A 27,991-nucleotide genomic window follows, 5' to 3' on the forward strand; every position below is an offset into this window, starting at 1 on the left:
AAATTTTGAGTAGTACAGTAGGTTATTTTCAAAGAATTTTTTTTTCAATTATGTCGTATCAAAGTTTTAATTAACGAGAGATAAAAACGGTACTTAATTATACTTGTTTAATTATGCGATAGCGTAGGCAGAAAAATCTTTTCAGGAAGTTGTATTGAGCTTTAGAAATTATTGTTTATCAAGTAATATCTACGCTCATACCAAATCGTTATACCAAATCATTATACCAAAGGTTATGCGTTTTAATAACTAATCTTCATATTTAAATGTACATTTTTAATGCAAAATAAAATGTCGAAATGTTAATCCTATTCCATTATATTCAAAAATACTATGATCTATTTTTACATATTATAATTAACAAATACTACATAAGCCCTAAGAATTATACATTCTCCATGAATTAAAAATTCAACAAAAGTTCGTGACATCACAGCTTTTAAAATTACGTTACGTGACTTAATTACGTTGATGTTAAAAATATTCACCCCTGTTAAAAAATATAAAGAAAATTTTTATTCAAGTAGTTAAAGAAAACAATTATTTCAAAAATTTAATTAAGCAGTCTTTTAATGTAAGTATTTAATTTGTATTATCAATTTTTTCGTTGAAATTAATTTATAATTTTTAATTTTTCTCAATTAATTAATTCTCGATTAATTTTTTCGTTCAAAAATGTATTAGTTTTTTTGCTGTATATCGACTTTAAAAAACCGGGGAAATATTGACAGTCTTCACTTAGTTTATAAATAAGAAATTTTCCTACTACGTACATAATTTTAATTAAATAGTGTTACATAATTAGAATTCTTACTAAAAGTGCATAAACCAAAGTTGTTTCTGGGACTTTTTGTGTTTATGAAACGGGAGTCACAGGGGTTGAACAAAATAACGGAAATACAGTCGGACCTCTATTTAGCGAAGTCACAAAATCCCGATCAAAAGTTCGTTATATGGAAAATTCGTTAAACTGAAAATCACCTTTTGAAATAGTTAAGCAACTCAAAACAGGTTATAAATTCATAAACACTAGACATAGTTAAAATAGCAATTGAGACACCTTTACCTTGTAAACTAGTATTTACTATTCATTTTATAAATTTTAACCGTAAAAAAATGTACAAGAATGGAGCAAAACATTATCCAGTGTTACCCAATCATGCTATATACATTTTCAACTAAAAAAAGCTAAATTTATGTACAAAATTACAGCTGCATTCATTATAAAAGTAATTTTAAACATACATTACCACACACGTTCTTAACTTTAATTGCTACTGATAAAATCCTTTAATTTTGTCTTGAGTTTTTCTTTTGAAATGTAAACAAAAAGGGAAAGGGATTTTACTGCTTTCAAGTTTCAAGTTTCAAGTTTACTGCTTTCAGAAGAGTTTGGCTTCAAAAATCAATTCAGGGTCATTATCCCTATAAAATGTGCTAACAATTTTGAAATGTTCTGACATATTTTGGGAAATAGGGAAGGTGGACATCAAAGAAAAGTTCGTTGAATAGAAAATTCACATTCGTTATTTGGAAGCAAAATGGAAGTGTTCGTTACATGGAAGTCCAACTGTACTTCTATATTAACTTAGTTTAAAAAAATGTTAACTCAATGTAAAAATATATATATATATATTTATTAAAGAAGCAAATGCTTGTAAGATTTTGCATCGCAAAACTGTTTGTACCATTTAAAAGAACATGCTTGAAGATTTTTACCCATGTAAAAATTTACATCGACCAAAATGATTTTAGGAAATTAAAAGTTAATTTACTTTTTCGATACCACTATAATTAAAAAAGCTTCCTATACAAATATCGCAATCTTATTTAATGTTTTTGAAAGTGCCGATATTAAAGTTTGAAAGAAACAATTGACTTCCAACGGTAATTTTGGTAGATATGAACTCCGAAAATAACTTCGAAGAGCTTCAAGCATGATCTTTGAAATTGATCCAACAGTTTTGCCATGTAAAATCTTTTCAAATATTTGTTACTAAAAGAATTTTCTTTACATGAAGTTGGTATAGAAGTATTTACATTGTTTTGATCAACCCCTGTTACACAGGGGTGGGATAGCCTGATTGGTAGAGTACTGGACCCATGTCCAAGAATTCATGGGTTTAATCCCAGACTGGCCGAAGACTCCCCTTGTAGTAAATGGTGACTGTTGCACGCTAAATCTGTCGAGTCGCAAAGTCCTTCGTGCTCCCATAACAAATCAAAACCTCTGGGGGTACTGATCCAGGAGTTTCCTTGTCTTCTGGATTGGTTCAAAATTACAAGGATACGGAGTTGAACATTGGTAGTCGTAAACCCAAAAATTGGGTCGGCTGTTCAACAACGGATATATATATATATATATAAAAATTTAAAAAAACAGCATACNATATATATATATATATTAAAAGACCTGTTTACACGTTTGATATTTATTAATTCTCTTAAGTTTAACTTAAAAAAAGTATTATTTATTTTATTTAAAATTTATAAAAAATTGTATTTTATGGAAAAAAGTATAACTAAAATAAATATATATAATGTGATATTAGAAAATCTCAAGTTGTTATTCTTGTTACAAAAAATGTCTTGGAGTGTTTTTAATGAAAAGATTTTTTTATTAAATATAAAAGCTTTCTATTTATAATTGACGTTGCACAGTCTAGTTTAAGTAGCAATATTAACTATTAAGCCTTTTTTTCTATTAAGATTTATTTTACTATCCAGTAATATTTCATATAAAATTTCTAATAAACTTAATGTTTTTTTTATTAAAAAAAAAAGAAAACGTTTTAAGTAAAAACGCATGCTTTAAATTTATAAACTATCACTCTTTCTCATTGTTCCTCTGTCGATTTAACATCTTAAAAATGAAAACAATTTTGAAAACAAAGAGTTGTTTAAAACAACCACCTTTCTTCATTTTTATCAGCACATCCTCCGGGCTCTTTTTTCCATTAAATTCATTCATAAAACCTTTTGTTCTTAGACTTGCAATAAGATTCCATTAGCCTAAGGACTATATCTGACTTTTAAATTTAATTAATTCTGATTCAGTAGGCTCTTGGTTAAACAATAATGCATTACGAGATTTCGGCAAATTTCAAAGTCGTAAATGATAATGTTAAAATTACTACACGCACAAATAATTTAAATTTAAAATATCAATTATGTTTCATCCTTATAACTAATATGTATTGGAAGCAATATGAGAATCACTATGCATTTAGTAATATAAATGATAAATGATTTAGTAAACACAGTTGTTAAATTGCTGATACCTTGTTATCTTGTTGTTATCACAGTTGTTATCTCGTTAAATTCCTTTATATTGTGATGGAATATTTTAATAAAGTCTTACTGAACCAAAATCAATAGGTAAATGTCGTAAGTTATGATAAAAAAATAATCCATATCATAATGTACAGGGTAAAAAACATAAAATGATAAAAATATTATGATAAAAATATTGCATCATTAAGAAATTATTATGAGTTTTGAACTATAGTCACGTGTCTCAAGTTATCCAACGTTCTTTGCCATAAAAATTATTCTAATGTCAGGTGTTCAAAATCTAATCACAATGCAGTCCTTGACCTAATTATTACACGCACTCGAAGATTCTATGTAAAATCTTAATTATCAGGTGATACTTTACAGCTTTATTGTTTTTACGTGACTGAAACCGGTTTGCACTTGTTTACGCTAGTGTATCAATTGGTTAACATTGTAATGCAATAGTGAAAAATAAATACAAACTCGTGCAAAACATGTAATTATTAAAAATCTACAGTGCGTCTAATAATTTGATCTAATTATTACAATACAATAATATAATACCTGATGTAATAAATATTCTATATTTATATAATATATCGTCTAATTTATCCAAAAGTCGAATTTATATAATATATCGTCTAATTCAACCCATTGATACACGAACATAAACAAGTGCAAACCGGTTTCAGCGGCGTAAAAACAATAAAGCTGTATAGTGTATCATCTTATAATTAAGATTTTACATAGAATCTTATAGTACGTCTAATAATTTGACCAGGGACTGTGGTTAATATAAATTTTTGTCAGGTGTGTTAAGATAAATAGGTGATGCCAATATTTTTTTAAACTGTTCTAATTGAAATTAGTTTCAACGCGTTGCAGTGTTTAATACTATCATTTTTGTAAACCATGTTCACACCTATAGTGGAAAGATTGTGGCACTGCAGGTGTAGATGGTTTAACTCTGAAGTAGAAAGTGAAAACAGAATAAAAATCATAATAAAAATTATATTTCGTTTCAAACCTCGAGATGCAAAATAAAAAGAATATTATCCCAAGTGACATATCCAGTAAAATATTAATATTTGCTTGAAATGATCAAGGACAGGCCATTGGAGATAAATCTCGCACATCCTGCCTAATCAAAAATCGAGTTAAAAGTAGTATAATCAACACTTTGTAAGACAGGAAGGAGATATCCATTATAGGCGCATTATCGAAAAAAGACACCGCCAAAAGAAACGCCAATTCAGCCAACCTTATGATATCTCATGTTAATATTTAAATAATCTGGCTGAAGATTTAAGACCAAATAGTTTGCTGGAAATTAAAGTAAACCTAGTAATGAATATGCTAAAGGTTAAAAATAGGTTTTAAAGGTTAAAGAAAGGTTAAAAATAGGTTTTGATGTTCAATTTTTTCGACATTGAATTGTAATTAGTTATACACTTGCAGTGAAATAAAGAGTTATCAGTTATATTAATTAAAAATAGAAATCTTTGCATTCGCTCTTTATAAAATTGAATTAAGAATATTTAAATGATTTATTTATTTAAAAAAAAGTATTAGGAATGATTAAATTAATGAAATAAACGAAATTTAAAAGCTAGGTAATATTTAATATCTTATAGTGCATATTGCCAATCACAGTGATTCCAATATTTTGTAAATAATGTTCCCAAAAGCTTGTAGAATAACTACCACCATAAATGTTAAATACCAATTCCCTAGTATATAAGACATGTTAACTCGATTCTATCTTGAGGTACCTTTTGATAGATGAAGGTCGACATGGTCGTTAATATTCACCCCTCAAGCTTAGCTAGCAGTTACAGTTTTACCTCTGATAAATACAATCAATGATTTTAATTGATTACGGTATCGGAAAACTTAATTAAATTCTAAGATTATGGTGGTAAATTGTTTTATTTTTTGTGTCTTCTTTCGATAGTCCAATCTCCACCTATTACCAGAGTCCTGAAGCAGACAAGGACTACATCTGTAGTCTGGAGAAAGACAATGGCGTCCATCGCTGCCTTGATCTTCCGCATTCCAAGCATGGCGGCATGCTGTGCAACGCATCTGCTGCCCCATTCAGTGATAATACCCCCTACGATGAAGATTGTGTTAATTGGAACCAGTATTACACTAATTGTCGCCCTGGTGACAGGAACCCTTTCCAGGGTGCCATTTCTTTCGATAACATCGGATTAGCTTGGGTAGCCATATTTTTGGTAAGTTTCTAGTAGTCAGTTCCACTTCTAATAAAAATTTTAATCAGTTTCAATATGTATTCATGTCTTCACTGATAATGATTTAAACTGACAGTGCTACTAACAAGATTTAGTTCAGTTATGCTACCAACGATTAGAATAAAAGCTACTGACAGTGGTTTAAACTAATAATGGCTAACATTATTTAGATACTTATAATAGTTCGTATCATCAGTGCTACTTATAAAGTCTAGAATGCGCGAGGATACAAGAGATGGTTCGAACCATAAATGCTACTAATTCTCAATTTGAATTGTAAGTTCTGTTTCTAATAAGGAATTCAACTATCATTTTTAAAATGTGGATTCAAATCTTGGTTGTAATTATTATTAGTGATTGAAATCACCAATTCTAGTTACAATAGCTAGATCCGTTATGCTACTAACGATTAGAATTAAAGCTACTAACTGTGGTTCGAAATAATAATGGTTAGCATACTTAAGATGCTTATCAATCGTATCATCAGTGCTACTTATAAAATCTAGAATGAGTGAAAATACTAGAACCATAAATGCTACTAATTCTCAATTTGAATTGTAAATTCTGTTACTAATAAGGATTTTAACCTTTTTTTTTTAAATGTGTACGCAAATGCACATGCTAGATATTTTAACCATTGTTGCCAATGCGAAAGAGAAATAAGAACCTTCTTTGTCGCCATATACATATCTATATATATAGATATTTATTAGACTGTATATTGGATAGTTATAATTTATAAATTGCAAGTATAAGAGCAGCCTTAAAAGTTTCACTTTAATAAAAATGAGAGAAAAAAATTCTAATACTTCACTTCTTATAAAAATTTTCTGGTAAATATTTTTTTTTAAACTTTATTATTGCAAAGCTTATTATGTTGAATAAACAACCTGAAAGTAATCTTATTCATGATAAGCTTACGCAAGTTAATTTTCTAAATTAATTTTAACTTGCTTAAATAAAATTACAATATACACTTGAAAGTATTCCATGAAAGCTACAGTAATCACATTTACTTTGAGGGATTTCTGCAAATGATATTTTGTAGCCTCAATGAATGAAACTGCTCATAATTTTCTAGATGCATTAATTTAATTAGCAGCCAGATAAATTCATCTCGGCTTATAATTTTAAAATGTGCAAGTTGACTAATTTTGAGAAGCGAAATAAATACCATTTCTTTGAAACTCTCCTTTTAATGTTGAGTTCCAACGGTTATGCCAGGGTAAATATTAAACTCAAGTACTTGAAAACAACAAAAAAAGGAAATTTTAAAATCATATTTACGGAGTTTTGAAGATTTAGTATATTTACTGGAAGAAAACCAAGTAGCATGCACTAATTATGCATTTTAACACTAAGTGTTTTACAGTTTTATACACGAAAAGTCAAAGCTTAATGTTTCAAAATAATATTTTAAGTTCGTTCTTTATACAAATACCTACTTCGTTAAATATATAAAAACGTAAAATGTTAATTAAAAATATATTTATGGCTTTTTTTATTTAATTCATTCATAGGTTCCTTTATATTTTCCAGAGACAAAATTTAAGATTTAAGTTCTTCTTAAAAATATTAAAAAATTCATATTGTGAAAAAAAAATTTATGTTGCGTTTAGAACACAAGATCAGATTTCATTTTTTTCCCTTTGCTAAACTTTAAATTATACTAATGATGCTAAATTTACGCTTTGAAGTTTTCTTTTACTCTGTTTTTATTTTCTTTTATGTTTCCAAATTTTAAATTATATATCTCAAACTATATAAGAAAAGACAACCACAAAAAATTGAAGCACGCATTTATTATTTCATTGAAATGTAACCTTTCATTAAATTCTCGAAACACAGACTTAATATAATCTCAGTACACAAAAATAGAATAATCATCATATGCTTAAATAAGTTAAAGGTATGCCATCAACTTATCATATTTTCAAAACTTTGACCTAACTAAATGCAATCAATTTACATAAGCACCCACCACAGTGGAATCATCATAAGGACACGGTCCCCTGTAGAACACCAAAGACAAGCATCACTGGTTGCGGTCAGTAAGCGGATGGGTGACCACTTTGATCAGTCTGCGTCGGGGCAGAGGGTGCGTGGCATCGGCCTTTGGTGAACTGTTCTACTGTAAAGTGCTCGACTTCGCGCGCAGATCGTCGGTCTACCAAATCAAAATTGCGATGGCTTGTCTTTGGATCATCCTCAAGGATGTTTCCCAGATCGTCGCCAATAGTCCATTGTGCAGCTGCGACATAAGTAATTATGCGATATAAATAAAGCGACATTAATACGACACGACATAAATAAAGCACCTGCCTGCATAAGCATCCTTTTAAATATTTTATCATTTCATTAGTATTCCATCAAATCATTAAAAGTTTGAAGAGCAAATTTATTTAAACTTAATTGATGCCTGCAACTCTAAAAATTAAGCAATAAATTTAATTGGCATGGACGTTTACGTTGTGGACTTATTTGAACGCTGTTACACGAAAAAATAATTGTTGCTGATGCAAATTCTGACTGACACAATCTGGCACGAACAAATAGCTGAAAAATACAAATATTTGCTGAAATAAAGACCAACTCATTCAGCAGTTTGCAAAGAATCAGCGAATCCGCTTAGGGAAAATGTTATTAAAAAAGTAGTTTTAGTAATCATTTACGTTTGTGACCAAGAAAACTAATTTTTTCAAACACGCAACACATGATTTAAACGTTATTTCAAAGAATGAGAGCTTTCTACTTCCCAAAATCACTTCTTCCATTGATTCGAGCCTCTCAAGACGTACATTGTCCATAACTTTAAAGTTGCAACACTAAGCTTTTATTATTTCATTAATTTACCAACAGATCATTAAATTGGAAAGTTGAGTCTTAATTAAACACAATCAATAGATACTGTGCAAAAAATGAACATCATTTTTAAGTATAATAGGCTTTTATTATTTTCTTTTTCGCCATTAAATCATTATATTCGTACAAAGTAGATTTTTTTTCGAACACAATCTATGCAGCATAAAAAATTAACGTAATTTTAAGCACGACTATTTACTTTCGTGTGCCATTGATTCATTAAATTCTCAAAACATTGATTCATTTCATTGCTATGGCATCAAATAATCAAATTCGTAAAATTTGTAAGCTTTTTAAAAACGAATCGACACTTAAAAATAAGCATCAGTTTAAACTATTGTTGATAAGCATTCATTAAATTCGCTAATTAAACGCATATGCAGCATAAAAATATTAGCACCATTTTATGTATGATGAACTTTTACTGATTCCTTTATATGCCGTGAAATAATTATAATCGCAAAACGTAGACTTATTTAAACGCAATCAATCTCCACAACAATGAAGCGTGATGTGTTATTATTATTTGATTCATATGCAACCAATTATTTAAATTCACAAAACTAGTTTTAATTCATTGGCATAGCATCAGATGACCAAATTAGTGAATTGTAGACTTATTTAAAACCAATCGATATAGATAACACAAAAAATAAATCAACAGTAAACTGCTGTTGAAATACATTCAGAGTGACGAGATATTGTAACAATTAATCATGCAAATCTTTGCTTAAATTAAGACCAACTCATTCAGCAGTCTGCAAAAGAATTGACGAATTTAGAAAGCACTTTTGACAATGTATTATTGGAAAGATAATTTTAGAATAGATAAACGATAAATAACAATCACCTGTAAACCAAGTACTTTTTTCACATTTACTAACAAAAAAAAAAAAATTAATGTTTCCAAACACGCAACACATGCTTCCACATGAACATCATTCGAAAAAAGAATGTCTTCCTTTTTATTGTCCAGAATCGCAGAGAGTCCACACTTCCCCGATCGATTCAACTTCTGAAAGAGGAATCGGCATTCGATATTTCGATAGTTCATTGGCGACAGCTTAAAGTTGTTAGGTAACAATGATGTTTCTTTTTAAAGGGACAGTTTTTTTTCCTTCTTAAAACTCTGTTCCGTAAAATTTCTAATTGAATTTTCAATAAACGTGTCATCGAAGAAGGATTGGATTGGAATTCCAAGGAAGGCGAGCTTCAACAAAGTTGTCGAGTTTCTTTTATACTCTGCAGATTTGTATTGATATTAATACATTATTGTATGTTTTAGAAGTACATATTAGTCAGAAAAAATTTTCATACACAATATACAACCAATATTTTTTTTAATTTACTATTCTGTGGGAATTGATTAAAACAAAAACATACTAATTGTTTTTTTTTTTTTTTTACTTGAACATGTGAAACGAATTTCAATGTTTTAGTTTTTTCCCAGCAAATCTCGCTATAAATTTGTTGGCACTATGATGAATTCAACTAAGTACATATAAATATTATGAGTTTGGCAAATATCATTAAAACACGGTTGACAGTAAAAGATAGAAGTTAATCATCACTGGCTGCGGTCAATAAGCGGGTGGGTGACCACTTTGATCATTCAGTGTAGGGACCGAGGGTGTGCGGTACCAGTCCTCGTTTAGCTGTTCCACCATAAAGTGCTTGACTTAGCTCCCTGGGCGTCGGGCAACCAAAGCGGAGGAGCTGTCCTATCTGCAGAGGATCAGAATTGTGACGACATGTCTTCGGATCATCCTCCATACAGCAAACAACTTAAAATAATTACTTAGCGTACAGATTAACAAAATATAGTACATCATCACCGGACACAACAACATAATGAAGTGACCTCTACCTTCAAAAATACCTGTCTTATATACAGATTCCGTAATTATATGCACGAATGACGTCACTGAAGTTATCTGAAAAAATATCTGTTGCCAACACACGACTGAAACTTAATTCTGTTAATTTAATGTGTACAGGGGAGTAAAAAACCACTCCAACAAGGTGTTCACAAAATAGTAAAAAAAAACTAGATTTTTTTTTTTTTTTTTTGAAAAAATTCCCTACGGGAATTTTTTGTAGATAAATTGTGTGCAATACGTTTAAATAACTAACTCAAGAAAAAGTATAAAATGTCTTCTTAACTTTAAAAGAAGAAAAAAAAAACAGAAAAGGTTTAATTATGCTTGTGAATATACAATTACAACTTAAATTTTCAATGAAATATCGATTAATAAAAATAGTACTCCAACTTATTACATTTTAGTAACCGACTTCCAAGTCCGTAAACGAAGGCTTACATAGAGATTGAAACTTAAAATTATTGTCAACTTCTGTTACACTTTTGGAAATTTTGTAATTCAAGTTTTAAAGAGAAATTCTCCCGTCATTCCAATTAAATTTACGGCTTTGAAATCCAATGAAGTTTCATTAATGACTATTGGAGATGAACGCAAATTTGATTAAACAAGTGATGATGAATTATTTTCTTTTTATCATGAATTCCGTGTAAATGAATTTCTTTATTAAATTAAAGTCTGATGTAATATTATTAATAAAGCTTTGCAGTTATAGGTAAATTATATTATTGTTTGAAATGAATAGTTGATTAATAGAGGAGAGTGAAACAAAATGTTAAGAAACAATTTATGGAGTGTCCATGTTATTTAAAGAATATTTGCATTTAGAGCACATTTAATTCTCAACGGGGTAGGAAACATTGGACGAAGATTTTAGTAAATGAATACTAAATATGTCTTAGTTAAGCATAGATTAGAATATCTTAGTTAACTATAGTAGTTCAGATTAAAATAAATACATTTTAAATTTAAACTAAAACTACCGTTTAAATGAAAAAGACAGCAAAAAACATTTCTTTCTTCATTGTTCTTCTACTAACTCTTCATTATTAAAATGAAAATAATAAAAAAATAATTTGTTTGTACTCTTTATAATTAAAATGAAAGTAATTAACGTGATATTCACTTACGATTTCTGCTAGTTAAATGAGAAAGTGATAAAATGAATGATAATAACATTTACTGTATTCAAAATTAATGATAAATGAAACAATAACTCCTACTCTCTATTGTTTAAACGAAAGTAATAAAAATAATGTTTTTTTTTATCAATACTTTTCTTTTTGTTTTTCTAATAACTTTTCTGATTTGCCTGAAAATCATTAAAAAAAAGTTTGCTTTTACTCTTTATAAATTAAGTGAAAGTGGAAAAAATGACTTTGTTTAGTTTTAAATCAAATATTTTAATAATAACATCATTGATGTTTGCTAGCTTATAGCTCTTAATGCGCGTTCTTCAATATTTAATTGGGTATACTATAGCCTACGTCACAGATCGTGTTATTCCTACTAAATTTAACTAGTAAACAGCATTTTCTGCGAACCTGATTTCTAGCAACAAGTAAAAGCATCAAACGAAGTGTCTTGTTATAAGTCGCTACTCGCCAGGTTGGAATTGTATTAGTCTAGTTCCCTTGGAAATAATTTATATTGTTGTTTTACCGAAGTTTATGAATTTAGTAAGCATATTTAAAACTCAGTTTATTAATTAAACTAAAATGTAAATGTTATTCCAAGTAAGTGGAAGTAGTTGTGCTTTTTTCATATTATACCCAATTATTTTTTATTCGTTTTGATAGTAAATAAGCGTGATAGCATATGCGAAGTACAAAAGTAGTATTTGTAACGCTAACTAAAACCACGTATTTATTTTGTTTACAATTATGTTTTTAAAGCGTGTTACTTTAAACCTAAACAATTTAAAATCAATGGTACTTAAAATAATGAATAAATTTTGCACTGAAAAGCAAATCTTATGAAGAAATTGTGCTAATTTTTTAAAAGAAAAAACGTAAAATACTCTAGTATTATTACTGACGCCAATGATAATTTTTTTTAAGAATTTTTTTTCTATGCTCTACAATTGTTTAAATATCATTTGCCAAATCATTAAATATCGTTCTAAGAAGTACGTACAGAAACTGCCCTGATTTTTAAGTTAATAATTATTACATAGGACCTTAATGACAAGTTTATTTAAAACAAGTGAAGTTTCCATCCGAATAATGCATTTTATAAACTACTTCTTCGCGTTTTAAATGTGCTTTTCAAATTCAATATAATATAACTAAACATGATTTCTTTTCTGTGCTCTTTAATTGTTTAAATACCATTTGCAGCGTCATTAAATAGCACTATGTATGTATTGCAGGTAATTAGCTTAGAAGGCTGGACGGATATTATGTATTACGTGCAAGATGCTCATTCCTTTTGGGATTTCACTTATTTTGTTCTTCTCATTGTAGTAAGTTATTTTAATATTATTTTATTCAAAATGTTGCCAAACTCAAGTAGTTGCCAAGCCTTTAATAGTAATCACGTAATAGTCTCGATAGAGTGATATTTTAAATACCTGCAATTTATTACAAAATCATTTTCTTGAGCCCTTTAAGAGACATTTTTTTGGGCCGGGATAGTCTGGTCGGTAGGGCGCTGGGCTCATGTCCTAGAGTTCGTGGGTTCGAACCCCGCCGGCCGAAGATTCCCAGTGTAGTAAAGTGACTGAGGCACGTTAAATCTGTCGAGTCGCATAAGTCCTCCATGTTCCCATAACAAATCAATACCTCTAGGGGTACTGGATTGGAGATCGATCGTTCTCTGATTCAGGTCAAAATTACGATCTGTGGATGAACGAATGAATGTATGAATGGGTCCGCCCTATAAACGGGTGCGGCTTCTGGGTGTGGCAGAAGTCGAATTCTTGGCCATAGATGGCGCCACTGAAAAACAAGAAACGCACACTCTGCCTTAAATTCGATCGGTTTCACCAAGCAGGCTTGCTAGTAAGGCAAGTGGCATTAGAAACAGCAACAATAAGAGACAATTTTTGTGCTTGTTATATGAATAGAAAATTTATACCGTTCGAGATTTCATTTCATAAATTTTCTATTCTCGTAATTTTGAACACTTTCAAAGATTGAGTTCCCGTAGAAGAATCTCATTGGATTCTAAATCATTCATGAAGCAGTTTCTTACAACTCACATGTTCTAACGAGACGGTTTCAGTGAAGAATGATTATAATCCTGAGCTATAATTCTAGCAGGTGAGGTAACTTTCTCACTGAGATGAGCTTTATTGCCTTTCAAAAATGAATATATCTCCTGAGACCGATTCCTTACAAATGTCGATAGCAGTTTTCAAAGCACCAAGCTAATTTTAAAAAAATCTTCAGTGGTTTCTAATCTGCCTGAGATTGTAAAGATAATTGCAATCAGCCTATAAACTTGATGATTAATTTTTTAAGAAAAAATGTGCGAGGAATGACTGAGACTGAAATTATCATGACTTATTGCAATAAACCTTTAATAAGGCTATTTATAATAAGCCTGTACTTCTCTAGGCTTATTGCAAATTACGTAAAATGATTCAGTCTAACTGAACAATGAGTGATGTGTTTTCGAAATAGCCTGTATTTCAGTTTACGGCGATTAAAATGAAAGAGCCGTGTCGGCTCAGGGGACAGAGCATTCGCCTCCCAATGAGGTGAACCGCGTGCAAATCCCAGCGATGGCTGGTCGATATGAAATCCACACCCGGCTCATGGGTGAGAGTATCCTAGCCGTTAGGCTGACCGTGAGAGGTTTTCGTAGTTTTCCTTACGATGTAACGCAAATGCTGGTTAGTTGCATGAAAAAGTCCTCCACGAAGGCAAATTTCTCTCGATACTTGATCCAGGAGTTACCTTATCTTCCGGATTGAGTTCAAAATTGCAAGGCTACTGAGTTGAATATAAGTAATCGTAAACCCGAAAGTCGGGTAGGCTGTTAAAATTAATTAAATGGAAATAAAATAAATGTAAACTAAACAATGTTAAATTAAATTAAATTAAATTAAATTAAATTAAATTAAATTAAAATAAAATAAAATAAAATAAAATAAAATAAAATAAAATAAAAATAAAAAGTATCATATTGAATAAAATATGATGGATGCACTTAAAACGGCAGCGGCTATAGCTCGTTCACCAGGAGTTGGCACTTGGCCCCGCCTTCATCACGTGGTATACGACGATACTATTTCGCTATTTTTGGGAGAAGGTTGTGAGCAATCCTGAACAATGTTGCTATTTGGCGATCGTTTGGCAAAAATATTTATTTCGCAAACTTTATGTGCATTTTTTTAACAATAAATATTTCATAAATTGGATGATATTTTTCACCCTTTTTTTATGATATTTCTTTCTTTTGAGTGAATAGTTTGTCCTTTATGAGACATTTCGCTGGGAGAACAGCAGTTTTTAAATTTAAACTATATTTAATTAGTAAGTGTAACAAAAGGTATAATAACAGATGATAAAGCAAAGTAAGTGACTGAAAAAGAATTCACTTTTTGTGTTTGGCGCAAATTAAGGGTTGTCTCAATTTCAACAACGGAGATGTTTCTCTTCTAACTCCCGCGCTGAAATGAACTCTGCGTCCCAGGAGGTGGAGCCAAGTCTCAACTTCTGGTGAACGAACTATACTTGCGAAGGGGCAGATTATGAAATTAGCCTGCGAGTTATACGTAAATATTTAAGTAACCTTTCTTCTTGTTTTTTGCAGGTTGGTTCATTTTTTATGATTAATCTGTGTTTAGTTGTGATCGCGACTCAATTCTCAGAGACCAAAAAACGCGAAATGGAGCGCATGCGCATCGAACGTGCACGGTTTCACTCTTCCAGCACGATCGCCAGCACCAACGCTTCCGAACCATCCGGTTGCTATTCCCAACTGTTCAAATACGTTGCCCACTTGGGTCGTCGAACTAGGAGAAAATTCTTAAGGTTCTGCAGAAAGCACAAGCGGAAAAGGAACACCCCGGAAGGACATCCCAGTTCCATAACCCTGAGAAGGCGATCTTCGAAGAAAAGAAAATGGCAGCCCGGTCAGAGTTCCCTGAAAAACAATGGTTCCAAATCCACAACCGATGACCTCATAACCCTCCCCACAGCACCCATAGAAGACAACACCCCAATGGCACCTTTTGCGAGTCCAGAGATTTCTGATATAGACCTAGTGGCCTCTCCTAGAGAACTTTCCAACCTAGAGGAGGGACTGCAACGCCGACACGAAGTCAAAGATACCTTAGACATACTAGGTAATGTCTAATAAATAATTTACTCGTTTTGTATAAAAGTTTGAATGTTTGACTGAATGTAAGCAATAAAAATTTTCCTAAAACCGGGAAAAATTTAGAAAACATCCGGTGTATCCCACCGCTTACGTTTTGCTTATGAGGAAAAGTGTGAACATGCCTAATATAATATTCTAGGAAGTTTTAATATTGTGATTTGTGTTTAAATTCGCGCTTTATATTTTACCATTCATGAAAGTTTTCTGTAATGTATAAATTCTAACAGGTCTTGAGCCTAAAACAAATTTAACAAAATTAATATCACAGCATAAAGTGTAAGGTTAGTCATGTTTTGAGTTTTATCCCTTATTTGTCTATATTTGGGTAAAGAGCCGCGATGATTCAGGGGATAGAGCTCTCGCCTATGAGGTGAACTGGGTTCGAATCCCGGTGATAGCTGGTAATACGAAATCCGCATCCGGCTTGCACCCACCATAGTGCTGACGTGAAATATCCTCAGTAGTAGATGGATCATGGGTTAGAGTCGCCTTGCCGTCAAGATAACCGTGGGAGGTTCTCGTGGTCTTCCTTTCCATGAACGCAAATGCGGGGTAGCTCCATTAAAAAGTCCTTCACGAAGGCAAATTTCTCCCAATAGAATCCAGCAGTTTCCTTATCTTCTGGATAGGGTTCAAAATTACAAGACTACAGAGTTGAACATTAGTTGTCGTAAATCCAGAAATTGGGTCGGCTGTTCAACGACGGTTATAAAATAAAATATATTTGTGTAAAATAGCACCGTTCGATATTTTCTGTTTGGTAGTATCATAGCAGGCTTGCGGAGTTTTCCGATTTCAATTTTTGTTTGTTTTGTTGAAAGATAGGTTGAAAGAACGCGTTATACTGAAAACACTGCAAGTATAATAATATTTTATGGTGCGTTTTTTTTTTAAGTTTAGGCGTAAAAATCAGTCGTAACTAGCAACCCGGATGTCTTACGACAAATTTTAACCCCTAGCACCATCTGCGTTAATGCTTTCGCAATGGGAAGCGCACGTGCGAAAACTATTTGCGAATTTAAAGAGCCGTCAGAAATCATTTCTTCCTCCTCCATTCCTTCCTCCTAAAAACCACGTGTAGGTGAGTCATACTACCCTCATTTTGAGTAGAAGGTCAAATCTACATGTATCTGAAACCATATGGACATACAATGCCATCTTCTGGCAGAATTTTTATTTTTTAAAACGTTCCAGGGCACTGGCACAAATGAGTGGCAGTCGGGGGTGAAGAAGAAAAAGCTCTGGCACACCTGCGTATTGGCCGGTAAGTGAGTGCGTTTCTTGCTGGCACGTATATGCGACAGTCGGCGCGAAAGGGTTCTTTACTCGGTCAACTATCCATAGCGTATGGTGCGAACAAAAAAAAGCGTAAGGTATAAAATGCATGGTATTAACAAAATGTCATAGAAAAATGTATTGAAAGGTGTGCAAAAAATTTATGACCTAAAATGAATGGCATGGAGAAAAATATATGGTAGGAAATATATGTTGTGGACAAAATTCTCAAGTGGACAAATTTTTAAGCTCTTTGCCTGTTTTTTTTTTTTTTTTTTTTTTTTTTTTTTTTTTTTTTTNGGACCTAGGTCCAGCTATTCTTAGTCATGTTTTTTTTGTTTTTTTCTTCTTCTTTTTTTTAAAATTCTTTCTGTGCGTCTCTTTTAAATATACGACTAATTTAACCTTTCTGTGTTCATTTTTTCTTTCAGCTAACCCTCTCAAAGTTGTTACAAATAAACCTGAAGTACGAAAAAGATCGACATCCGAAAGTCGAACATCTCAGCTAACCTGTGCCGAATTATTAGCTCTTGGTGCAACGCAAGGGGCTGTTTTAGCCGGATTCGGAAACACTTTTGCTATGCAGCGTATCTACTCAAACCTTGAAAGAGGTAAGATACAATTTTTTTTTTCAAAGCGAAAACAACCCAAATCAAAATTCTTCATGGCCCCATCAAAACATTTTGATGGTTTATGTTGGTTTCAGTGCTATTCCTGATGGCTCAACAGCATTTGATGATCAACATCATCCAACATTTTCCTTCCATTATGAGTTCATGGTTTTTGATATGCCAACAAACTTCCATCATGCCATGATGGAAAATGCTACTTCTATACACTATGATGGTTAGCCATCAAGAGAAGTTTGGCGCTCATGGACCAACAATCCATGATGATTCTTAATGGTCCATGATGGTACCAACTATACATTTCCGTGATGTTTTAATGGGAATTCTTGTTGGTTCTCAAGAATATACCATCAAATCAATTTGTTTTTTTTATGTTGGACCACAATAAATCAATCCGAATTCCAACATTGGGGAGACAGGGGTTCATGACCGTTCCAACATTTGATTTCTAAGAAACTAAGATGCAAAATTTTGATGTTTCAGCATGAACTAACCGTCAAAACAAATTGCTATTCTTATGTTGGTCCATCATAAATCAGACCGAATTCCTACTTTGGGGTGATGGTTACCTATGCTGGCTACTATCAAAATTATAATGGCTCATGATAGAATTATGGATACCTTCAAGATTATGCTAACCATCAAGTTGTCTTAAGTACTGCGAATATAAATATTCAAAATAATCTTATATCTTAAATATTATATTATTATGCGGTGCTCCTAACATATTTGCTCGTTAATTACAAGCTTACAGGGTTTCTTAATAATTAAGGACAGTAATTACGGTACAGTGACTCTTTTTCCGACGAACTCGGAGTTTTGACAGTCAAAATATAGAATTAGTCGCAATTTGGAAAATACGGTTGAATGAAGATCGGAAGTTTGAGTCCCTTAATATTAATTTTTATTTATTTTGCCATATCTCAGAAACTTTTAGAGCGAATCAATCATGAGATTCGTTTATACAGAGGTAATTCAAAATAAAAAATAATTTTTAATAATAATTTAGTACTTTTATTATTTTATTTAATTATGGTCAAAAATGTTTAATTGTGAAATATGTAAATTTTGACGACAAAACACAAACTTTTTTTTTTTTTTATAACCGCCGTTGAACATCCGACGGCAATTTTTGAGTTTACGACTTCTAATATTCAACTTCGTAGCCATGTGTAATCAATTTCTAGAATTCCTAGATGGGAGAAATTTGCCTTCATTGAAAACTTTTTGATGGAACTGATCGGCATTTGCGTTACATGAAGAGGAATACCACGAAAATGTTCCATGGTTAGCCTGACATAAAGGGGACTCTAACCCATGATCCGCCTACCCCTGACGATATTTTAAGTCAGCACTGTGGTCGGCGTAAACCGGATGCGAAATTTATATTGATAAGCCATCACTGGGATTCGAACCCGATTCATTGGAAGGTGAATGCTCCATACCTTGAGCCACTATCTCTTAATGGCATCATAGTATTGTCTGGCCTGAATTATTTATCCTCTAGGTTCCAAACGCGAGCGCCAACTTCAAAGGGGTTGAAAACCTCGTGGAGGGGGAGCGTTGGAACTTTCTGGAAAATTTGCCAAACTTACAGAAGAAAGTCATTTTAACCCCTTAACGATCGGTTAATTTTCAAGAAAACGGTCATAAAAGTGCCCATTTTTTAGCTTTTGTATTTGTATTACGTATTTGATTAGTGCTGCAGCTTAGTTTTAAATAAACTAACTATCAACAATTACCTTAAAAATATCCTGTTGTTGCCATCAGGTGTGTAAAATAAGAAATAAAATGATTTCCGGGCAAAAGAAATGAATTAGTTTTATTCTTATTGGCCCGTTACTGCTGCACACTTCAGCCAACACCTCCTAGAAAAGAGTAGGCCTCTGCATGGGTTACCATAAATATCCTTTAGTAGTCCAAACGTAATGACATATTTCGTATTTGCAACCACTGCGCAGCTTAGTACCCCGAACGTAATGACATCTTTCTTATTTTTCATCAACTGCGCAGTTAACTTCGTCACATCGGACTACTAAATTGATCCGTGCTGAGGCCTTCAGACTTCTAGGAGGTGTTGCTTCAGCTCGTCAATATCACGGGAGCGAGAAATAGCGGGCGAAAACTCACTCCTTCATTTTCACGGGAGCGAGAAGGAAGGGGTTAAATATCGAGTGCACATTAAAACTAATTATTTCGTTTGTTCTGTATTCAAAAACCAATACATATTTATTCTAGTTTTCAATGTATTAAATGTTATTAAAGCAATTATTAATTTAGCAATTTAATTGAGAAAATGTTTACGAATCAGTAACAATAAAAACAACATTCTGTTTATTGTTCTATACAAAGTATTTTAACACTTAAAAATCAAACTAGTTTTTTTTAACAGTTGATATTTTGATTTTCAGATTATTTTAATTCGTCGTTATTTTCCTTCTTCAAACTTCCATACGAATCTTTATTTTTTAATTGCGCTAAATTTTAACGTGTTGCAATTAAGACCAATTTTTCTATATTTCACCTAAGCAACTGTTTTTTTTTTAATCAAATCTTATTTTTAAGGAGATTTAAGGATCTTAAACTTCTTTCGCAGCCTAATTTTCTGAAAACTCATTATTATTACTCATTATTAAGCTCATTATATTCATAATTTTTCCCAGACCTCAGAAACATTTTATATTTAAATTGATAATATTTAGTTGATTGTTTAATTTAAATAGAAAAGCGATAAATCGAATTCATTTCCATGCAAACAGTGATGGCTGCTTTAATAAGAAATTTACTAAATAAAAATTAAAATAAAAAATTCATAAAAAAAATTTATAGAAATTTTCATTAAAATAACGATATAATTAAGGGATCAAAATGTTAAAAGAAGTTTTTTTTTTAAAATTATTTAATAAAATTTTATATCGGGGGTTGTTGAAAACTTTTTGACTTGCACAATGGGCTGTATGCTGGAAAAAAAGTTGGGAACCTTTGATTTGAATGGGAGATTTAAAACATTTGATAAATGATCTGTGGTGCTGCCATTTCTTGAAATAGATTTTAACTACTTTTATATTTACGATTGTATCTTACGGCAGAAATTAGAGGAATCTGATAGCTTTAAAAAATACTTACAAATAGTTCATTTTTGTATACGAGATTTAAACCGTCGTTGAACAGCCGATCCGATTTTGAGTTTACGACTACCAATGTTCAACTCCGTAGCCTCGCAATTTTGAACCCAATCCAGAAGACAAGGGGACTCTTGGGTCAAGAGTTGGGACAAACTAGCCTTAGTGGAGGACTTTTTGATGGAATTTACCTCATTTGTGTTACATAGAGAGAAAAACCACGAAAATCTCCCATGGTTATCCTAGTAGCAAGGAGACTCTAACCCATGATCTGTCTACCTCTGAGGATATTTTACATCAGCACTGTAAAATTGCTGAATTATCTTTAGATTAAAGTTAAATTAAGAAATTTAAAATATCAGAGATGAAATGATTGAAATTGTTACTTTTGCTGATATTTCTTCAAGATCTGTATTGCCGTTTGACCTTTGTTTGTATTGTTTGTTTGTATTGTTCTGTACAACCGTTTGAAAATTTAATAGTGAATTTTCAACAAAAACAAATATTGAAAAAAAAGCTATTTTATTTTGAGCTTGCAATAGATAAATTTCATAACTAAAATCTACTCATCTCTCACATACTCTGGAAAATTCAGTCTATTAACAATCGAGTAAACAGAATGTGCGAACATTGTTCACATGAACGAAGTCTTTGATAACAAAATATTAACTGTTCAAATTACATGCCTGTGAAACACAAAATGACTGAATAAACTTTGAAGAATTTCACATCTTCATTCGTCGGGGTGTTCTTTAATGATCCCCCTTAATGCACATTTTAAAAATCCTTGTTAAAAACAGTCGAAAAATATGCTCATTAAAGTTTGAAGTCAAGAAAAAACAAAATTACTATCGAAATTTATTGGTTCATTGAAAACTGTTTGATTGCCGAGGGAAAGGTGATTATTAAAAACATCTCCAATTTTAATTAGTTTGATATTTTTGGTTCAGCTTTTCTCAAAAGTCGCTTTCGCCTAATTAGCGCTTCGCCTAATTAGGCGAAGCGCTAATTATTTGTTTTTGTTAGATCGCTTTCGCCTAATGTAGCGCTTTCGCCTAATTTCCTCGCCTAATGTTTGTACTTGTAACTGTCCCATAGTACCTTCTTCAGCTGGAATATGTTGAATTTAAGGACGTGACAAAGTAAATTGGTGTTGTAGAATTAAAAATGACTAAAATATCTTTTTCTTCGTAGAACCTTCCTCCATTAAGCTTGTAAGCTATAGATAAATATTATTAGCTCACAACTGTTTGAAAATGTAACATATTAATCAGTAAAAGGCTAAGTGAAATCAGTGAAAGTGCATTTGAAAATTAGCTAATAAAATAAAACTCTTGAGACGTAAATATTCTTATGTTTCCTGACTAAATCAAGCAACTTGGAGAAATGAAATTCTTCCAAGAACTAAGTAAACTCATCTTGGGAAAGTAAGTAACCAATTACTCATTTTTTTTCGTCCAAAGAATTCTCCAACGCTTTTTGACTTTTTTTTTCTGTCGAAATCATTCTCATCTCCAAAATAAACTCAAAGGGGGCTTCACTTTTGGCTTATATGTAGTAAACCTCAAAAGAGAGAGAAGGATCTTCCCATCTTTCTTTCAATTTCTATATATAACCAGAAGCAACCATATTTTAAGGGTTTGTTTACTTATGAATAATTGAGCGGAACGACACGGAAGAAAAAACAAACATGAAAAAAGACATCATGGCATCATTAACATTTAAGATGCGCGTGACACCATCTACAAGTACCTTTTTAATGGATAAACCAAGCAGAAGGAAGGTACAGGAATGTGCTGAAAAAGCAATTATTTTAAACCCCTATTTTTTTTTTAACTTGCAAGATTACTTTCTGGGGGCAGAAAGTGTCAGTCATAATCTGTCAACCTTTTCAATCCACCGAACTTCAGTAGAAGTGACAACGACCTTTGCAAAATCTGTTGAAACTGACAAAAAACTAATCTGTCAACCCCCTTATGAAGTTATTTCAGTCCACCTCGTTTTAGTTCGTAAATTCCTTCTTTTTATTCGTGATTCTGTATATCTTTATGATCGTGTCAGTTGATTTCAGTTGAGGGCGATGATGTGGTGGCAATTTGCTTTCGTGCTAACACGAAATTATCCAATTAATGACGCGAATAAGATGAATGAACTGCTATTTTAGTTTCAGACTTGCTTTCAAGATATAAAGATGTTACTGAGAAATTTCGTGTTTATTTCTTAATGTCTGTTTATATCTTAATGTCTGAAAATTATTTTTAACACTTAGTCAGGAATGAAAAGTGAAACTTAGGCTTCAATCTTGTGACATTTCAAAAGCTGCTGTGAAATTAAAATTACTTTCGTTTGGCCAAATAAAGACACTTCTCAAAAGGTGGAAACAATAATGTCGTTAACTACGCCTAATTTTTAATTCTACGCACACTTTAATCACATTGCACTAAAAATTCACTACCTATACAAAATAGCTTTCTATTGACATCGTAATTACGTTTATCATTGATTTTTAGGACTTCAAATTATCTAAAATAATAAATCAATCGATGCACTTTAGGTGTTGTGATCATTTCGTAATTAGATCTTGTGTAAAAAAATGGAAAAAAAAGATTCATGCGTAAAAAAAAAAAGAGATTTCATTGCAAAAATATTTCATAACAACGTCAAAAGAAATGCTGAAAAAGTATATTAATGACGGATAAATAAGTTTAAGGAACTTACTAAATCTATTCTACTAAAAATTATGCTAAATAATTACATAGTATCAATTGATACGTTTGAACACGCATTAAATCGCTGAAGCATTTTTTCTGAAAAAAACTTTTTTCATAGTGAAATACAACTTATATAGTCTTGTTATTTGTTAAGTATCTTAAAAATTAATTAAACAGCTGAATCTTTATTCTCTTATTTTTATTGCTACAATTGGAAATCCTTAAAAAACTGTTTCCGTATTTCTATTAAATCGCAGAATCATATTTTTGAAAAAAACTTTTTTCAACTTATGTTGCCTTGTTATTTGTTAAGTATAATAACAATTAATTAAACAGCTGAATCTTCATTCTCTTATTTTAATTGTTACAATTGGAAATCTTAAAAAAAAAATTCCGTATTTCCATTGAATCGCGGAATTTTCCATTAAATCGCTGAAGCATATTTTTGAAAAAAACTTTCTTCATAGTGAAATACAACTTATGTAGTCTTTTTATTTGTTAAGTATATTAACAATTAATTAAAAAGCTGAATCTTTATTCTCTTATTTTTATTGTTACAATTGGAAATCATTAAAACAACTGTTTCCGTATTTCTATTAAATCGCTGAATTTTTTACTAAATCGCTGAAGCAGTTTTTTGAAAAAAAAACTTTTTTCAGAGTGAAATACAACTTATGTAGTCTTGTTATTCGTTAAGTATATTAACAATTAATTAAACAGCTGAGTATTTATTCTCTTATTTTTATTGTTACAATTGGAAATCCTTAAAAAAATTGTTTCAGTATTACATTGTTGAATCTAATAGCATTAATGTTAGATATGGTCCTTTTCCTTTGAATTAACAGTTACGGTGTTCATTGAAAACTCTTGCAATTTATATTAAAATTTGAAAAAAAATTATAAATTAAATTCGAATGAGAAAAATTATAAACTTTTCTAGTTAACAACTTTAATCAGAATTTAAAACTTTGTTGTTGAAGTATACTTAAACTTAATCGCTGTTAGATCTGCGAGACCACCTTATGAGAAATTCTTAATGAACTTTCAAAATTTCACTTTTTTTTATTTGTTACTATACAATTTAATAATAATTATAATAATATTATAATTATAATTATAATATAATTATAATTATAATTATAATAATAATTTAATAATAATTATAAGACAATTTAAACATACATATAAAACAATTTAAACATTAATATACAATTTAGACAGCAATGTTTTCGAAACTTTTTTCTTGATACTATAATATGACATGTTTACAAATGTTTAGTTGGCTCGAAATTAAAGTTCAAAGCCCGCTTAATATCTTTTTACAGGAAATTTGTGCCCATTATTTCCCACTTAGACGCTCTTGAATTTGACAGTTTTCGTCTTTACGAAGTATGTATTAGGATACAAAATTGTAATTGCGCTTTGTTAGTGTATATTTGCTACACTTTTACAGGATTATATACTTTTTTATAACCGACGTTGATCAGTCAACCTAATTTTGAATTTACGACCATCAATAGGGCTTGGATAGCCTGGTTGGTAGAACGTTGGAACTCGTATTCGCGAGGGACGGTGTGAGTTCTAATACCATCGGTTGAAAAAATATCGTGCAATAAATGGTGACTGGTGCACGTTAAATCTGTCGGGGTCACAAAGTCCTCCAAATTCCCATTATGAATCCATACCTCTGGAGCTACTGAATTGGAGACTGATCGTTCTCTGGTACAGGTCAAAATGACGGTCTGTGGATGAATGAATGGGTCCGCCTTGTAAAACGAGCTGTGATGTGTGTGTGGCAAAAATTACATTCTTGGTCATAGGTGGCGCTACTGATAAACAAGAAACGCGTAGTCGCTTGATTCCCAAAACAGACTAGCTGGCAGGGCAAGTAGCAATCGAAGGAACACCAACGACTCTCAATATTGAACTGGCTCAAGCATTGTGACAAACTAGCCTTCGTGGAGGACTTTTTGATGGAACTAACCCACATTTACGTCACATGGAGAGAAAAAACATGAAAACCTTCCACGGTTAGGCCGACGGCTAACCCATGATCCATTTACCACTGAGGATATTTTACGTCAGCACTGTGGTCGGGGCGAGCCTACGCTGTCATTCGAACCTGAGTCATCTCATTCGAAGGGGTGTGCTCCATCTTTTGAACCACTGCGGTTCTTACTATGTACGTTATTTATGTTATTATATGTGCGTTAAACTATTATTACATTTAAATAAGAATAATAAGCGTCACATTTAACTGTAGTATAATTAGTGGATGGCCTATCTCGTGTTCACTTCACCTCGACATAACTAATTTATTACAACCAAAATTATCTTTGTCTTTCACTATTGGCGCAAATTATTGTATCTGAGCCATAAACGTATATAGCAAGGGTGAATATTCCTGTTGAATTTACACTTTGTTACACACATAATATTTTTGTTTCATTCTTGAAGGTGACAAACATCTATCGGCGCCTCAACTTCTGTTCTACAATCCAGAGAGCAGCGGCGAGTCGAAGTTCCACACCACCGAAGATTACTGGTCGGAGGAAGAAGAGTCGGAAGCTGACCTCAATGACTGCGTAACAGGGAACAGGAGCAGGAGCGCCTTCTGCAAGTGGTGGAATAAACAGCAGTCCCGGGTGAAGTTCCTCACCGACCATAGATACTTCCAAAGAGGCATACTCACAGCCATTCTTGTTAATACTCTTAGTATGGGCATAGAGTACCACAACCAGGTAAATACTCTCTGTAAACACAACTCCTGAGGATTTATTGTACAATTGTTACTTGTAATCTGATAGTACTTGAAAATTAAAATAGTCGTTTTCTCATTCGACACCTTGCTTAGTTTCAGTCAGCAATAGTTTCTCCACCGGTGAGCACTTCAAAGGAGAACTTGGCGACCATCTATTTCAAATTGGCCTCGGCATATAGAGCAATATGAATCAGAAGCCAGCTTGGATTTGTATAAGTAACCGGCATATTCTATAGAGAGATGGGGGCCGGGATAGCCTGGTCGGTAAGGCGCTGGGCCCATACCCAAGAGGTCGTGGGTTCGATCCTCGCCGGCCGAAGACTCCCCGTGTAGTAAATGGTGACTGATGCACGTTAAATCTGTCGAGTCTCAAAGTCCTCCATGTTCCCACAACAAATCAATACCTCTGGGGGTACTGATCCAGGAGTTTCCTTGTCTTCTGGATTGGTTCAAAATTACAGGGCTACGGAGTTGAACGTAAGTAGTCGTAAACCCATGAAATTGGGTCGGCTGTTCAACGACGGTTATAAAATAAAATAAAATAGAGAGATGGTACTGAGCCGAGGCCTCGTGGCTCGATCAGTCGGGAATGCTATTTGGCTTAAGATCCATGTACTTTTTGTTAAAATTTCCTCACATTAGATGCTTGTGGAAATCAGTGATGACTTTTCTTTTGAGAATTCGTTTAAAGATTGCAAAAGCGGCCGGTTATTATTGACCTGTTGTATGGAGGCGCCCTGTTTGGTCAAATCATCAGCCATTTCATTGCCATTAATTCCACAGGGAGAAAGGATCCATTGCAGTGCGACAGATTTTCCTAGTCATTGTAATTTATTAATCAAGATTTGACATTTTACCTCCAAATATATGAAATTTATGATCTTCGTTTCTTTAAATCCTGCATGTATATCCATGAAGGTATATCATTGCATTAATTTGTTGCTATAAAAACATATTTCAATAGGAAAAACATTGTTTTTTTTTCTTCATTATTTGTACATAGACCCCGTTTTATCCAACCGGGTTGGTCAAAGAAGGACACTGGTATGCTCCTAAAATATTTACTCTCCAAAATTCTGTTTTTTTTTCTTTCGTTTTTTTAAAATATTAAATAACAAAATTTTTTGAACTTAAAGAACTAATTTGTCATTCAAATTAAGATTTATACAATTCCATTCACATGGCTACTAAAAAAAAGAGAGAGAGAGAAAACTTCAAGAGCCGATTTCGTTCAAATTTCCTTGCAGTTTGAAAAATATATGAAAGGAAGTTTTACTTCTAGAACTACTTTGTTTTACTTCAAAAACTTCCAGGAAGTTTTACTTCTTGAACTTTTAGGAAGTGTTACTTCTAGAACTTCTAGGACTTCTAGGAAGTTTACTTCCAGAATTTCTAAGAAGTTTTACTTCTAGATCTACTTTGTTTTACTTCAAGAACTTCCAGGAAGTTTTACTTCTAGAACTTTTAGGAAGTGTTACTTCTAGAACTTCTAGGACTTCTCGGATGTTTACTTCCAGAATTTCTAAGAAGTTTTACTTCTAGAACTACTTTGTTTTACTTCAAGAACTTCCAGGAAGTTTTACTTCTATAACTTCTAGGAAGTTTTACTTCCAGAACTTCTAGAACTGCCTTTGAATTTCGTCAAAAGATTCAGATAAACTATCTTTGTCAATTAATGTTGGTTGTATTTCTTTAATTACAGCCCGATGAATTGACCCTCATCGTGGAAATCAGCAACGTCATTTTCACAGCTGTCTTTTTTCTGGAGATGATCCTCAAAATGTTTGCGGAAGGATTTTGTTCCTACATCAGCAGCGGATTTAACGTTTTCGACAGTGTCATCGTCGTCCTCAGGTGAGCGTTATATTTTTTATAAATCGTGCTGCTACTAG

At 32.1% G+C, this 27,991-nt stretch overlaps 1 protein-coding gene across 1 annotated transcript in view; it reads left to right on the top strand.

Annotated features, from left to right (window-relative positions):
* LOC107454047 (voltage-dependent T-type calcium channel subunit alpha-1I) overlaps positions 1–27,991 on the top strand; it is a 345,752-nt gene that overhangs the window by 261,586 nt on the left and 56,175 nt on the right. The window contains exons 5-10 of the mRNA XM_071181078.1: positions 5,231–5,513; positions 12,642–12,734; positions 15,032–15,566; positions 17,308–17,487; positions 25,796–26,079; positions 27,802–27,953. Coding sequence (XP_071037179.1) covers positions 5,231–5,513; positions 12,642–12,734; positions 15,032–15,566; positions 17,308–17,487; positions 25,796–26,079; positions 27,802–27,953 — 1,527 coding nt within the window. The remainder of the gene's footprint in view (positions 1–5,230; positions 5,514–12,641; positions 12,735–15,031; positions 15,567–17,307; positions 17,488–25,795; positions 26,080–27,801; positions 27,954–27,991) is intronic.

Source organism: Parasteatoda tepidariorum, chromosome 5 (genome assembly GCF_043381705.1).
Source record: "Parasteatoda tepidariorum isolate YZ-2023 chromosome 5, CAS_Ptep_4.0, whole genome shotgun sequence".
Lineage (NCBI taxonomy): Eukaryota > Metazoa > Arthropoda > Arachnida > Araneae > Theridiidae > Parasteatoda > Parasteatoda tepidariorum.